We start from the raw sequence: 17,110 nt of genomic DNA, 5'->3' as shown, positions 1-17,110 counted from the left end.
GTAATCTTGCCTGGTGTCTCTCAGGGCTGGGTTTGTCTGCACCCATGCCACTCACTGGCATTTTGCCACGGATCCTATACCCCTCCCACTGTGCTTCACCCTTGCTATTCCTAACATCCTTTGCTCCCGCCAGATTTACAAACTCATGCTCTGCTCCACATTGACAATATAGTACTGTGCAAAAGTCTTGGGCATCTAAGACTTTTAATAGTACTGTATTTAATTATCCTTCAAGCTAAATATCAATAGCATAAAGTTGCTCCCACTTTATGCTACTTGTATTTATATATTGAGTTGCTTATTACCATGGATGAGCCCAGTGGGTGTCAGTCTCCCAAATGAATGTGACCTGAAGTGCCATTGCATTGAAATACTTTAACTCTTATTTATTTTGCTTTATGTTGATGTGATGGAGAAGATCACAGGCTAATGTGTGCAATCGGCCTTCATGCTATTTTGATAGGCTTAAATTGTGGAAAGAAATGACTAGTTTGTCTTACTGGAATAGTTTACTACTGGAATATGTGTGCTAAATTAAAACAATGAAATATTAATGACTAAGCTTGACACTGTTTTGAGAGAGTTATGCGGGCAAAAAATAGTTCTGAGACTCAGGCTTGTGATAAGCATCCTTAGTTGGTCTTTGATCATAATTATTAATTTCTTATTAACTGTGGTTTCACATTTTCTTCCTCCACAGATTTAGTTATTGTATTTATATCCCAGTAATTGTCAATGCTATTTTTAAACAAATGCAAAATGTTATAAATCTTGGATAACTTCTAAAGCTTCTCAGTTTAATTAGCGCAAGTTAATAATAAACCAATTTGGATAAGTCAGATCAAATTCCAACGCTCTGAAAGTTTCACCCTGTTTACTAAAAGTTTCAATTAATTTCAGACCACCAGAACCGAATTTGATTTACCAGAATATGTAGTACGGCGCAGATACCAGGATTTTGATTGGTTGAGGATTAAACTGGAAGAATCGCAGCCGACACATATCATACCAGTAGGTACAGGGTAAATCTGGTCTCCAGGTGCATATGATATTTAAATTCATTTATGGCATGCATGATCTGGAAAAGTGTACTTTATTAGATTTTGATAATGTTGAGCTGCACCTTGAACTACTGCTAAATGTATACTTCGGCTAAATGCATGGACCTGCTTTATTCTATTTTGTCTTTCAAGTGCCTATTGTTACAATCTCTGCAATCAATAGTTTGCTTCCTATATCAGTATGTCTCTATTCAGTGTGAGGTAATCAAAATTCACGTGTATACTAACTGACATTGTGAATCTGCCATTTTTTTTTTGGCCCATTCTCTGCTTGATATAAATCTCTTGGGTTTTGTTGGTTGTCAGAAATATTTCTAATATACCAGATAACAGGAACTGAGAACAGCAAGTGATTAAAAATTGAACTAGTGATTTGTATTTCTTGTGATAACCAATAATATTAAGTGGACAGTATTAATAAACAGTCGCAATAACCCAAAATACAAATTAATGAGATTAGATGCTTACAATTCCAAATTTCATGCTGGCCTTGGCTATTAAATGTGAATCACGTCACTGATTTTAAAAATGGCTCTATATGCAAATATTTCCATTTGTACTGCAATGTTTACACAGAAGTTGAACTCTTAACTTTAGTTGCCCTATCCGCCAATCAGTTAATCATATCTACAATAATCTCTCAAGAATTTTTTAATCCTATGGATGAACAAACTAGTCATCATTAATACGAGATTCTGCAATTACTTGAAGTCCAGAATAACACTCGGAATGCTGGAGCAGTTCTGTTGGCCAGGCAGCGTCTATGGAGAGGAATAAAATCAACATTTCGGCAAGACCTTTCATCAGGACTCTCATGATGAAGGGACTCAACCTGAGACATCAACTCTTCATTCCTCTCCATAGATGTTGTTTGACTTGCTGTGTCCTTCAGCATGTTACCCTAGTCATTATTAAGCAACCACAGCATGCTTACAGGTCCACAGCAGATGCCATCTCACTGGCTCTTCACTCAACCCTGTAATATCTGGACAGCAAGGATGCATACATCAGTATGTTCTTTATTGAGTACAGCTTGACATTTAATACCATCATTCTCTCAGATCTAATCAATAAGCTCCAAGACCTTGGCCTCAATACCCTTTGTGCAACTGGATCCTCAGTTTCCTCACTTGCAGACCCCAGTCAGTTCAGATTGGCAACAACATCTCCATGTTCTCGATCAGCACAGGTACACCTCAAAGCTATGTGCTTGGCCGCCTGCTTAACTTGCTTTACACATGACTGTGTGGCTAAGTACAGCTTCAATGCCATATTGAAGTTTGCTGAAGACATCACTGTTGAAAGCCAAATCAAAGGTGGTGATGAATTAGCTTGTAGGAGGGCGATTGAAAATCAGGCTGAGTGATGCCATAACGACAGCCTCTTACTCAATATCAGCAAGACCAAGAAGCTGATTATTGACTTGAGAAGGAAATCAGAGTTTCATGAGCCAGTCCTCATTGGAGGTGGAGAGGGTCAGCAACTTAAATTCCTTGGTGTTATCATTTCAGAGGACTTGTCTTGGGCCTGGCATGTCAGTGCAATTATGAAGAAAGCATGGCAGCATCTCTACTTGGGAGTTTGCAAGGATTCAGCATGTCATCTAAAACTTTTACAAACTTCTGTAGGTGTGTAGTGGACAGTATATGGACTGGGCTACATCACAGCCTTGTATGGAAACACTAATGCCCTTAAATGGAAAATCCTACAAAAAGTGGTGGGTGTGGCCCAGTCCATCATGGGCAAAGCTCTCTCCACTGTTGAGCACATTTCTACATGAAATGTTGTTGCAGGAAAGCAGCATCCATAATCGGAGATCTCCCCCCACCACCACCCAGGACATGCTCTCTCCTCGCAGCTGCCATCAGGAAATGGGTACAGGAACCTAAAGACTCGTATACCACCAGGTTCAGGAACAGTTATTACTTCTCAACCATAAAGCTCTTCGATCAAAGGGGGCAACTTCACTTCATCACTGAAATATTCTCACAACCAATGGACTCCTTTTCAAGGACTCTTCATTGGTTTGTTTATATTTGGAGTTGCAGTTTGTCTTTTTCACTGGTTGAAATAGAGCACAGAAACAGGCTCTTTGGACCATCTAGTCCACATGAACAATTTAAGCTGCATACTCCTATCGACCTGCACCAGGACAATAGCCCTCCATACCCTTCCCATCCATGTACTTCTCCCCCAAACTTCTCTTAAATGTTGAAATCAAGCTTGCATGCTCCACTTGCGCTGACAATTCGTTCCACATTCATGACTCTTCTGGTTTCCCCTTGTGTTCCCCTTAAACTTTTCACCTTTCACCCTTAACTCATGATCCAGTTGTAGTCCCATCCACCCTTGGGGTAGATGCAAGCAGGCTTTCCACCCCCTGCCCCCACTGCCTATACCCCTCATAGTTTTGTGTACATTGATACTGTTATGGTTATTATTCTATTTTGGATTTATGGAGTATTCCTGGAAGGAAATGAATCATCTTGTGTATGGTTATTTATATATATTAAATAAATAAATCAACGGGAGGTGCAACTATTTTGAACGCTGTTTTTAACATTGCTTTTGGGCAAAATTATTCATTAATTTTTCACATGTACAGTTCATTGAAACAGTGAATTGTGTCATTTGTCTTAACAACCAACAAGCTAAGAATATGCTGGGGACAGCCCGCAAGTGTCACTACACATTCTGTGGCCAACAGACCAACAGAGCATGGCCACAATGTTCAGCAGCAACAATAATAGTACATAACAAGCAGCAAAACAAACCCCTTTCTTTCCTCTCTATCACTCCCAAACTGTCTTCCATCCCAAGATGGGCCTCAAGGCCTCCAGCAGACTCAAACAATGGGCCTTTAATTTCCTCAGACTTGCAGACCCAGAACTTCGGCCAGTGGGCTTTGACTCCTGGACTTTCTTTTGACCTTCTGGCTTCTATCTTCAGTATCGACTCCAGGATTAGATGATGGGATTCCAAACTCCAGATTTGCGCCTCCTGCTCTCACGGACATCCGACACCAGACTCAGATCTGGGGGCCCACTAGCCAATGTCCTTGCTGGTCTTCATCAGATTCTTGCCAGCCTGGCATCCACAAATGTCCTTTGTGACATGTCCACTTCGGTGGGGTTGGAGTGTGTAGCAGAGGCCTAGGCTCTGACCTGGCTAACTCCATGTCCCTGTCCCTAAACTTTAACCTGACTCCTAACTTCCCCCCTGTCCCCCAAACCATCCCTGTGAGCTTCAAGGAACAACCAAGTCTCTTAGCTGCACCCCTGTCGGACACTGCATCTTGGCACCATCTTGACCAGATGATTTCTTGATCATTTCTGAACTAAAGAAAATTGGTTTAGAACAGTTCTTGCAACCAGAACCACCTCACTAATGATAGTAATAAAAAGAGAGCATGTCCTGAGTGATTGAGGTCCTTAATGATAGACGTTACTTTTTTAAGATGCCCTAAATGCTGTGGGGCTAATGCTCATGATGGAGGTGGCTGGGTTTGCAATCCTCTGCAGCCCTTTCCAGTCTTGTACAGTGGCCCCTCCATACCAGACTCTGATGGAGCCAGTTAGAATGCTCTCCATGGTACAACTGTAGAAATCCTCAAACTCCTAACTAAATATATAGCCTGCTGTCATGTTGCGTTTGTAATTGCATCAATATGTTGGGCCCAGGATAAACTGAGATGTTGACACCCAGTAACTTGAAGCAGGCGTGTGTGTGTACACGCACACTAATGGTTTCAAGTGCTGACAGACCCTTCCATTGTTTGAGGGACTTCCTCATCTGATTTGGCCTCTCTGTGTCAGGTTGCAGGCAAAACTTGGGCATTGGTCCTTTCCCCTCAGACCCTTTGTGTTGGCTGTTCCAAGTTTTATGGTTGTTGCTGTTCTTTGGTGTGATTTTCTATTACTCTTTCATCAGATCCAGACTTTCATCTGTTCGCTATTTTTCTTTTTTTTGGTATCACTTCATTAGATATATTCACTGCTGCCTTTTTTTAAACTTCAGCGAACTTGGTGTGTTCTCCACGGTCAGCTTCAAATCTGTTCTTCACTGCTGAGTTGTATTTCATCTTCGTGTCCAGATATTTCAAGCAAGCCAGGTCTAATTTGGATAAAACATGGCTATAGGTTCAGAAAGACCTATACTTATATTTCATCAATTATACCAAATCACTGAGACTTCTTTAACAGTCAAAGCTTAACCCTCAACTTGCACATCACTGGAACATGATCACTCTCTCAGTCCACTCCTGGATATGCCTTGGGCTGTTGCACGGCATTTCTAAATGCTTGCTGATTGTGATGTAGTCTATTGATTGTGGTACCCATCTTCTGAGCTTCTCCAAGTCAACAGCTTTGTTTGTTATTACCTGATCATTTGCACGACACCAGTCTGTGAATCTCTTATCTCTGTTCCTGGTTCCTAATCCAAATATGCCGACAATATCACCATCCTGTTGTTTTCCAACTTTAGTATTCATATCCCCTATCATTATATCTTGTGATTTGCAGTGGTCCTTTGCTTCTTGCAAGATATTATTTAAAAACTTCCTTCACTACTATCAGCTGTTGGAGTATATGTCACTATTATTGAAATGCTCATGGGTTGTCCTTGGAGTTTCACCAGCAGGACTCTGTCCGATAATGCCCAGTATCCCATAAGGCTTTTGGTGTTTTTTTCAGCATCTAGTATTATTCCCACATCTCGTTCAAGTTTATCACCACCTGACTAGCTCATCAGAACTGAAACATCTAGTCCTTTCCACCTTGTCTCTCACAGTCCCATGATGTTGACTTTCAAATGTTCCATTTCTTGCTTCATATTCTCTAGTTTTCCAGCTTGATCGAGTTCTCACATTCCAAGTTGTTATTTTGATGATATCCTTGTTACGGACCATAGCCTGATGACAGTCAAGTCTCACCTGTTGTATATCAGTGACCTTACTGAGGGAGGGATTGTTGCCTGTGGGAAAGACCCCCTTCACGCTTTTCCTCTTAGTCCATCATTGTTCTTGGTAAGGTTTTCTACAGAGGTGGTTTGCCATTGCCACCTTCTGGGCAGTGACTATACAAGATGTGTGATTCCAGACATTATCAATACTCTTCAGAGATGGTCTGCCTGGTGTCAGTGGTCTCATAACCAGGACTTGTGATGTGCACCCTGTTCTTCCAACCATCCATCTCCTGCTCCCGTGGCTTCATGTGACCCTGATCAAGGAGGGTGCTAAGCCGGTACTACACCTTGCCTGAGGGTGACCTGCAGACTACCGGAGGGAAGGAGCACCTTACACCTCCTTTGGTAGTGATGTACCCAAAGAACAGTGACAATGATAAAACTTTGAACCAAAGAGATCAAGTGAAAATATAGGGAAGTGAAAGAACAATGGATGAATAGAAAATGCAGAGGTAGAGAAACTGAAAAATTCTGACAACATGCACAAGTTGAAGACCTCATGGGTGCTAATTCTTGTATATCTAGTAGATGCTTGAGGCATCGATACTCATGGAAGAAGCAGATGTACTGGCTAGATAGTCTGATACATTGTTGACTTGTTTGAAGAAATGAGAGGAGAGAAGCCAATAATTACTAAGTACATGGACATCCCATCTATTATGAAATTAGATGTTAAGGCAGCAGCGGGGGAAATTAAAAGGAATAAGGCATTGGGACCAGATGGCATTGCTATAGAAATGATTCAAGCTCTGGAAGATTTCGGGATTGAAAGGTTGTCAGATTTACTGAATGAAATAATAATGGGGGAGATATGTGAAGAAATGAGCAGATCAGTGTTTGTTGTACTGCTTTTAAAAAAAAAACAAACCTCAAGCAATTGAATATGAGTTGCGCTGCACAATTAGTTTGTCATGTTGTGAAAGTCCTGCTACAAATCGTGATGAGAGCAAGAAACTGGAGATCACACGAGCAGTTCTGCTTCATTGAAGGTAGTGGAACTTGAAATGCAAACTTCATCCTTGGAGTGATTTGAGGTCCAGAAAGATCTATACCCATGTTTCGTCAATTGTACACAAGCTTTTGATTTTGATGAGGTGAGACGGAAGAGCTGATAAAAATCCTTCCGCACTTGGACATTAATGGGAAGGATATCAGAAACTTGTATTGTGAACAAAGGGCAGGGATGAGAGTTGAAAATGAGACTAGTGATTTTTTTTTGGTCAAGATTAAGAGGGGTTCGACAGGGTTGTGTTCTCTCACTTGGCTTGTTCAACCTTTATAATGAGAAGAGAAGTTAGCAGTATTCTAGGATACAATTTGAACAATCTATGATATCCAGATGACACAGAGCCGATAGCTATTTCTAAAGAGAATCTCCGAGAAATATCAGAAAGTTGTTGAAGAAAGTGCTAAGAGGGAATTGATCATCAACTGCAAGAAAACCATGTATGGTTTCACAAAGAAGAATGAAATACAGAAGTGTGAACTGAAAGTGGGCAAAGAAACAAACAAGGAAGTTCAATTACTTAGGGAGCTTGATAACAGCTAGCAGTAGGACTGATGCTGAAGTTAGAAGGAGAATGCAAGTTTGAACGCTTGAGCAAGGTACTAAAAAAATAACAATTTCTGTGGGTACGAATCTGTGTTGTGGAGCTGTGTTCATTCCACACTAATGCAGAAGCAAATGTTGGAGAATATCAAAGCAAAATGAGGGAAGACTCTTAAGCTGCAGTAAAGAATGAGAAGAATGATGAAAATATTGTGGAAGGACAGAGTAACAAATGAAGTATTGCGAAAACCCGGAATAAGAACAGAGCTGGTGTCATCAATCAGGAAATGGCAGCTGGAATTTCTGGGACCTGTACTGAGGAAAGAGAAGCTCAAACATCTTGCAGTGCCAGGAAAAACTGATGGAGGAGAAAGTCGTGGTCGACAGTGCATGACATTCATGTTACCTTAAGGGATGGACAGGCAAAGGTTTTGAAGAGCTTATTAGTACTTCTCAGATTAAAGACAAATGGAAGACTATGTTGCCCAAGTCATACGACACAGCATGTGATGATTTTGATGTACCAAGCTTCAATGCATCCTTCAATTAGTAGCATTCCCTTATGGACATCTTGCTGTGCTGGAAGAGTAAGTTTTAGGCAGATCAAAAAAACCTTTAGTATTTTGATCTTGCAACTGCATTAGATGTCCATCTCAGTGTATGTCTCTAGGAATAGCATGTATAGATCAGAGTCCTCTGGTGCACATCATTGGAAATTACATTCCATAATTAGTATTGCCACACACAAAATATCTCTAATTTTAGGTGTTGAGATCAAAATGGTGCACTTTTAATTTGTTGAAATAACTCTGCAAAATTTAATACAGGTCGACCTTCGCTAATCTGACTAAGTGTAATCCGGTTCCTTCAATAATCCGCACTGATTTCAAATTTTCCAGGCCACCATACCAATCTACTGCGCATTGTTTTGGTTGTGCTAGATCTGTTCACCTGTTGGTGCACTCTTGTAAGCACAGACAGGCAATTCCTGCTTGTTTTCCTGCATTTATTATCATTTGTGTGAGGCGCGGCGGCCCGGCACCCACCTGTCTCACCCGCCAGCGGCGGGGGAGCTGCGCGCACTGGGTCGGCCTGCTGGCAGTCGCGCACTGCCCTCTGGTGTCGCCCAGCTGGCACTCTGTTCTCTTCTGCCTACGACCTCAGATCAGACGTGGTGACCCGCTGGATTTAAGCATATTACTAAGCGGAGGAAAAGAAACTAATGAGGATTCCCTCAGTAACTGCGAGTGCAATGTAGTCTTTGGGGCAACTGCAAGTCTGTGTCTTAGCTATCGATTAGCTCACGCTTGAGTGCTGGTAGTGAGTGCACTTTGTTTTTTGCCGGTGGGGAGGGGGGATTGTTGCTTGCTGCCGCTTACACACGGGAGGGAGGGGAGCGGTGGGGGGAACTTAGGGGTTCTAACATTTAACTGTCATTCATTCTTAGGGACACTCCTCTGTTTTCATAGATGGTTGTGACGAAAAAATTTCAGGATGTATATTAACATAGAAACATAGAAAACCTACAGCACAATAAGCCCTTTGGCCCGCAAAGTTGTGCCGAACATGTCCCTGCTTTAGAAATTACTAGGCTTACCTATAGCCCTCTATTTTTCTAAGCTCCATGTACCTATCCAAAAGTTTCTTAAAAGACCATATTGTATTAGCCTCCACCACCGTTGCCAGCAGCCTACTCCACGCACGTGCCACTCTCTGAGTAAAAAATCTTACCCTTGACATCTCCTCTGTACCTACTCCCCAGCACCTTAAACCTGTGTCCTCTTGTGGCAACCATTTCAGCCCTGGGAAAAAGCCTCTGACTATCCACACGATCAATGCCTCTCATCATTTTGTACACCTTCGTCAGGTCACCTTTCATCCTCCGTTGCTCCAAGGAGAAAAAGCCGAGTTCACTCAACCTATTCTCATAAGGCATGCTCCCCAATCCAGGCAACATCCTTGTCAATCTCCTCTGCACCCTTTCTATGGCTTCCACATTTTGCTGTAGTGAGGCGACCTGAACTGAGCACAGTACTCCAAGTGGGGTCTAACCAGGGTCCTATATAGCTGCAACATTACCTCTCGGCTCCTAAATTCAGTTCCATGATTGATGAAAGCCAATACATCATAGGCCTTCTTAACCACACAAATGTATATTGTATACATTTCTCTGACATTAAATGAACCTTTAAATCCTTTGATATTTTAAAGGTATGATGAGGGGATTAGCTATTGCTTAGTGATCCTTCTGTATTTTGGCATTTTCACTAATCTGGCACTCCTCAGGTCCCATTGGTGCCGGATTATAGAAGGTCGACCTGTACTACCTTTCTTGGCTTTGGTTACAAGGTGGTCTGCTCATTTGGTATTTTAAGAAGTGTTTCCTTATTTGGTGGTGTAGTTTCTACCCAAATCTCCAGTGCAATGTATTATTAACATGTACGGTATTTAAGTATATGCTAGAGTTATAATCTGATTTGCTGATTGTCCACTCCCATTCTGATTGGGTTGCAGAGTTTTTGTCACGTTTGGGGGGAGGGGGGGTGGAAATGGATTTTTATCAAATTTGAAAGCTGAGGAAACCTAATAGTTAAACTGTTTAATTTGCATTGAATTGCATTTGATTTTACACCACCATAACTGGACAATCTGCTTAATTGTTTTTTAGAAGTATTGTCTTGCCTTTAGTTCCTTTGTACAGCTCATCTGGTTTGTTCTGTAATGAGTTTCTTGTGGTAACTCTTTGTTTTTGAAGTTTCTTCCAGGTTCCTTCCCTGATTAGTGATTTTAATTTATTGGTCCTAGTTTTGAAACATCTCTAATATTTTTAAAAAAAAACGTTGTGCTTTCTCCTGAATGTTGTACACAGGTGAATGTGTCATCCAATTTTAAATGTATTTTAAGTACAGAGAGATTCATACATCACTAATTTCATGCAGTAATTTTAGATTTCTTTTCTTGCAGCCTTTGCCAGAAAAGTTTGTAGTGAAGGGGGTTGTGGATCGCTTTTCAGAAGACTTTGTGGAGACCAGAAGGAAGGCACTGGACAAGTTTCTGAAAAGAATCTCTGACCATCCTGTTCTTTCCTTCAATGATCACTTCAATATATTCCTTACGGCAAAGGTACCTGGTTTAGATCTTGCCTTAGCACAGTGCTTTACAGTACCAGTGACGCAGGTACATTTCCTGCCACTGCCTGTAAGGAGTTTGTACATTCTCCCCATGACTGTGTGGGTTTCCTCCGAGTGCTCTGGTTTCCTCCTGCATTTCAAAGATGTACTGGTTGGTAGGTTAAATTGTCTCGTGATTAGGCTAGGAGTAAATTGGGGAATTAGTGGGCCTCTGCTCAAAGGGCTACTGAATGTCAATTTCAAAAAAGGAAAAATAAAAATCAAAACACTTAACATGCAAACTATTCCCGAGGTTGGACTCGGGCATGAGAATTTTGCCATCAAGTACAACATTACAGATCTCAGAACACAGATCATGTTTTGTTCATCTACCCAACACACCCTTTGATCTTTGTTATCAACAGATCAATGAACAAAAATTCTCAATATTCTAATTTTAAAATCAGCTCTTAAGGTATTACTTGTAACTTGAGCAATTGCCTTTTTTTGGTCAGGCATTGAAGATCATTCTGCTATTACCACAAATTAAGTTTCCTTTCATGAAACTGGAGTCTGAGGCCCTTCTGTTTGGTAGGGATTTTTTCTGCTCCAGAGGCCTTGTCTTGTTTTCTAATTGATGTGGCCTTTTCAACTTGGTCTTTCTGGGCCAGTATTGAGATTGGACTGGATGGTGGAATCAAGGAAATTCATGGTAAGGCGAGGTCTCTTCAAGGTGCTCCTTCCAGCAGGGTCTAACTGCCTTGCTCTTGATAAATGTTCCTCTTAATAGGCTCAACTCCTAATGGCCTACCCAATGAAAGTGGTCACAGCAGCACTGAAGAAACCATTCATTCCTTTAAATCTGTTTTTCAAAATTAGTCACATTCACTTCCAACACAATTTTAGGCATATGGTCCTTGTTCCTGAGAACTATTTTCTTTCTTGTTCTTCTTGAAATTTTTTTATTGTTTAACAAATTGTTATTTTCAACTGACTTGTGTGGTTTTGTTTTTTTTATATATAGGATTTGAATCCTTATAAAAAGCAAGGCCTGGCTTTTATTGCAAAGATGGGGGAGTCTGTAAAATATGTTACTGGAGGTTACAAACTAAGAAGCCGCCCTGTAGAGTTTGCTGCTATGGGAGATTATTTGGATATGTTTTCTCAGAAGCTGGGGACAATTGATCGAATTGCACAAAGGATAGTTAAGGAACAAACGGGTAAGATATTGTGTGTTGATTTTTGAAACTGTGCTTACATGTTGCACCCAGTTCCATTTAGGTTAACTTTGTGCTTGTTTTAAAGTAACTTTAGTAATGGTGCTTCCAAAATAAATGGTTAGTCCTTCAGCACATCGTGTTCATTCTGTCCATTGCCCCAACTGTAATCCCATTTACCACATTCGATCTGTAGACTTCTGTACCTTAAAGGTTGAAGTACTTGACTAACTGCTGCATAAATGTTATGTGTAACTATCTCTGCCACCCTTTACAGGTAACATGTTCTGACTTCAATTACCCTATGCCTGGGGAGGGAAAAGAGTGGGAGAAATCCTTTCTAAACCAATCTTCCTCTACCTTAAACCTAAGCTCTCTTGTCTCCTAACTTTTTGTGTTGTAGGAACAAATGTCATGGGAACATTTCAGTGATAGGGCAAGTGAAGCTGTCACCTTTAGTTCAGGAGCCTAATATTTGAGGGGTAATAACATTTCTTGAATCTGAACGTGGGAGTCCCAAGGCTCCTGTACCACCTTCCTGATGATGACAGCAGCAAGAAGAAAGCATTGCCTGGGTATGTTTTTTGGGGGGGGGGTGGTTATCCCTGATGATGGATGGATGCTGCTTTCTTGCAACAATGCTTTGTGTAGATGTGCTTAATTATGGGGAGGAGTTTACCCATGATGACTTTTCCGTATCACTTTTTTTTGTAGGATTTTCTATTTGAGGGCATTGGTGTTTCCATATCAGGCTGTTGTGCAGCCTGTCAATATGCTCTCCTCCACACATCTATATAAGTTTCTAGAAGTTTTAGATGTTGTGCCGAGTCTTTGCAAGCTCCTAAGGAAGTAGAAATGCTGCTGTGCTTTCTTTGTTACTGCACTTGTGTGCTGGGCCTAGGACAGGTCCTTCGAAATGATAACACTGAGGAATTTAAAGCTGCTGACCCTCTCCACCTCTGATCCTCTGATGAAGACTGGCTTATGGACCTCTGGTTTCTTCCTCCTGAAGTTGATCATTATTGACTTCAAAAATCATCATTAGAAAACATTTATGATTTCCACAAGTTATGCAGATGATACACAATTATATGTCTTGGTTGAACCTGATGATGATAACACCCTATCTTTTCTGTCTTCTGGTATGGCTGTAATAAAGAACTGGATGAGCAATAATTTCCTAAAACTAAATGAAGATAAAGCTGAAATATATTTGGTTGGTCCCAAAGCCAAAAGAGAGAAACTTCCAAATAAACTTGAATTTGTCTCCCCTTGTAAAAGCTGAAGTAACAAGCCTGGGTGTAGGCTTGGTCTAGGGTGCATGTCACTCCCATCTTAGCTCAACTCTGCATTGGCTTCCTGTATCTTTTAGAATTGATTTTTAAAGTTCTTTTAATTTTTAAAGCTGTCAGTGGTCTGGGACCAGAGTACATCACAGAACCACTTTTGTTTCATAATCTTGCTCGAGCTTTCAGGTCGTCATCAGAATCGGGTACATCTATAGAAGTTTTTGTGTGTATTTGTTGACATGCCAAATCTCTTCAAACTCCTAATGAAGTATAGCCACTGTGTTGCCTTCTTTATAACTGCATTGATATGTTGGGATCAAGTTAGGTTCTCAAATCTAGACATCCAAGAACTTGAAACTACTCACTCTCTTCACTTCTGATCCCTCTATGAGGATTGGTATGTGTTCCTTCATCTTATCCTTCCTGAAATCCTCAATCAGCTCTTCTAGAAACATAGAAACATAGAAAATAGGTGCAGGAGTAGGCCATTCGGCCCTTCGAGCCTGCACCGCCATTTATTATGATCATGGCTGATCATCCAACTCAGAACCCAGCCTTCCCTCCATACCCCCTGACCCCTGTAGCCACAAGGGCCATATCTAACTTCCTTTTAAACATAGCTAATGAACTGGCCTCAACAGTTTGCTGTGGCAGAGAATTCCACAGATTCACCACTCTCTGTGTGAAGAAGTTTTTCCTAACCTCGGTCCTAAAAGGCTTCCCCTCTATCCTCAAACTGTGACCCCTCGTTCTAGACCTCCCCAACATCGGGAACAATCTTCCCGCATCTAGCCTGTCCAATCCCTTTAGGATCTTATACGTTTCAATCAGATCCCCCCTCAATCTTCTAAATTCCAACGAGTACAAGCCCAGTTCATCCAGTCTTTCTTCATATGAAAGACCTGCCATCCCAGGAATCAATCTGGTGAACCTTCTTTGTACTCCCTGTATGGCAAAGATGTCTTTCCTCAGATTAGGGGACCAAAACTGCACACAATACTCCAGGTGTGGTCTCACCAAGGCCTTGTACAACTGCAGTAGTACCTCCCTGCTCCTGTACTCGAATCCTCTCGCTATAAATGCCAGCATACCGTTCGCCTTTTTCACCGCCTGCTGTACCTGCATGCCCACTTTCAATGACTGGTGTATAATGACACCCAGGTCTCGTTGCACCTCCCCTTTTCCTAATCGGCCACCATTCAGATAATAATCTGTTTTCCTATTTTTGCCACCAAAGTGGATAACTTCACATTTATCCACATTAAATTGCATCTGCCATGAGTTTGCCCACTCACCCAACCTATCCAAGTCACCCTGCATCCTCTTAGCATCCTCCTCACTGCTAACACTGCCACCCAGCTTCGTGTCATCCGCAAACTTGGAGATGCTGCATTTAATTCCCTCATCCAAGTCATTAATATATATTGTAAACAACTGGGGTCCCAGCACTGAGCCTTGCGGTACCCCACTAGTCACCGCCTGCCATTCTGAAAAGGTCCCGTTTATTCCCACTCTTTGCTTCCTGTCTGCTAACCAATTCTCCACCCACACCAATACCTTACCCCCAATACCGTGTGCTTTAAGTTTGCACACTAATCTCCTGTGTGGGACCTTGTCAAAAGCCTTTTGAAAATCCAAATATACCACATCCACTGGTTCTCCCCTATCCACTCTACTAGTTACATCCTCAAAAAATTCTATGAGATTCGTCAGACATGATTTTCCTTTCACAAATCCATGCTGACTTTGTCCGATCATTTCACCGCTTTCCAAATGTGCTGTTATCACATCCTTGATAACTGACTCCAGCAGTTTCCCCACCACCGACGTTAGGCTAACCGGCCTATAATTCCCCGGTTTCTCTCTCCCTCCTTTTTTAAAAAGTGGGGTTACATTAGCCACCCTCCAATCCTCAGGAACTAGTCCAGAATCTAACGAGTTTTGAAAAATTATCACTAATGCATCCACTATTTCTTGGGCCACTTCCTTAAGCACTCTGGGATGCAGACCATCTGGCCCTGGGGATTTATCTGCCTTCAATCCCTTCAATTTACCTAACACCACTTCCCTACTAACATGTATTTCGCTCAGTTCCTCCATCTCACTGGACCCTCTGTCCCTTACTATTTCTGGAAGATTATTTATGTCCTCCTTAGTGAAGACAGAACCAAAGTAATTATTCAATTGGTCTGCCATGTCCTTGCTCCCCATAATCAATTCACCTGTTTCTGTTTGCAGGGGACCTACATTTGTCTTTATCAGTCTTTTCCTTTTTACATATCTATAAAAGCTTTTACAGTCCGTTTTTATGTTCTCTGCCAGTTTTCTCTCATAATCTTTTTTCCCCTTCCTAATTAAGCCCTTTGTCCTCCTCTGCTGAACTCTGAATTTCTCCCAGTCCTCAGGTGAGCCACTTTCTCTGGCTAATTTGTATGCTACTTCTTTGGAATTGATACTATCCCTAATTTCTCTTGTCAGCCACGGGTGCACTACCTTCCTTGATTTATTCTTTTGCCAAACTGGGATGAACAATTGTTGTAGTTCATCCATGCAACCTTTAAATGCCTGCCATTGCATATCCACCGTCAATCCTTGAAGTGTCATTTGCCAGTCTATCTTAGCTAATTCACGTCTCATACCTTCAAAGTTACCCCTCTTTAAGTTCAGAACCTTTGTTTCTGAATTAACTACGTCACTCTCCATGTTAATGAAGAATTCCACCATATTATGGTCACTCTTACCCAAGGGGCCTCTCACGACAAGATCGCTAATTAACCCTTCCTCATTGCTCAAAACCCAGTCCAGAATAGCCTGCTCTCTAGTCAGTTCCTCGACATGTTGGTTCAAAAAACCATCCCGCATACATTCCAAGAAATCCTCTTCCTCAGCACCTTTACCAATTTGGTTCACCCAGTCTACATGTAGATTGAAGTCACCCATTATAACTTCTGTCTTACTAACGTTGAGTGCCAGGTTGTTACTGCGGCACTACTCCACTAGTTTGCATATCTCACTCCTGTACGCCCTCTAGTCACCACCTGAGATTCTATCAACAATGGTTGTATCATCAGCAAATTTATAGATGGTATTTGAGCTGTGCCTAGCCACGCAGTCATATGTATATCGAGAGTAAAGTAGTGGGCTAAGCACACACCCCTGAAGTGCCCCAGTATTGTTCGTCAGCGAGGAGGAGATATTATCACTAATCCGCACAGATTGTGATCTTCCAGTTAGGAAGTCAAGGATCCAGTTGCAGAGGGAGGTACAGAGGCCCAGGTTCTGCAACTTCTCAATCAGGATTGTAGGAATGATGGTATCAAATGCTGAGCTATAGTCGATGAACAGCATCCTGACAGAGTTGTTTGTGTTGTCCAGGTGGTCTAAAGCCACGTGGAGAGCCATTGAGATTGCGTCTGCCATTGACCTATTGTGGTGATAGGCAAATTGCAACGGGTCCAGGTCCTTGCTGAGGCAGGAATTTAATCTAGTTATGGCCACCCTCTCAAAGCATTTGATCACTGTAGATGTGAGTGCTACTGGGCGATAGTCATTAAAGCAGCTTACATTCTTCTTCTTAGGCACTGGTATAATTGTTGCCTTTTTTTGAAGCAAGTGGGAACTTCCATCCATAGCAGTGAGGTTGAAAATGTCCTTGAATACTCCCGCTTGTTGGTTGGCACAGGTTTTCAGAGCCTTACCAGGTACTCCATCAAGACCTTCCGCCTTGCAAAGGTTCACTCTCCTTAAAGACAGCCTGACATCAGCCTCTGAGACAGAGATCACAGGGTCATCAGGTGCAACAGGGATCTTCACAGCTGTAGTTGTATTCTTCCTTTCAAAGCAGGCATAGAAAGCGTTGAGTTCATCTGGTAGTGAAGCATCGCTGCCATTCATGCTGCCAGTCTCTTAAATTTAAATA

At 41.7% G+C, this 17,110-nt stretch overlaps 1 protein-coding gene across 6 annotated transcripts in view; it reads left to right on the top strand.

The window, feature by feature from the left end:
* Positions 1–17,110, top strand: part of LOC134346998 (sorting nexin-30) — a 345,667-nt gene that overhangs the window by 289,118 nt on the left and 39,439 nt on the right. For all 6 annotated transcript variants that reach the window (XM_063048944.1, XM_063048941.1, XM_063048942.1 and 3 more), the window contains 3 exons: positions 901–1,011; positions 10,540–10,698; positions 11,710–11,905. In XM_063048944.1, coding sequence (XP_062905014.1) covers positions 901–1,011; positions 10,540–10,698; positions 11,710–11,905 — 466 coding nt within the window. The remainder of the gene's footprint in view (positions 1–900; positions 1,012–10,539; positions 10,699–11,709; positions 11,906–17,110) is intronic.

Source organism: Mobula hypostoma, chromosome 5 (genome assembly GCF_963921235.1).
Source record: "Mobula hypostoma chromosome 5, sMobHyp1.1, whole genome shotgun sequence".
NCBI classification, from domain to species: domain Eukaryota; kingdom Metazoa; phylum Chordata; class Chondrichthyes; order Myliobatiformes; family Myliobatidae; genus Mobula; species Mobula hypostoma.
Note: the sequence above shows the minus strand (reverse complement) of the source record. Positions and strands in the feature narration are given on the sequence as shown.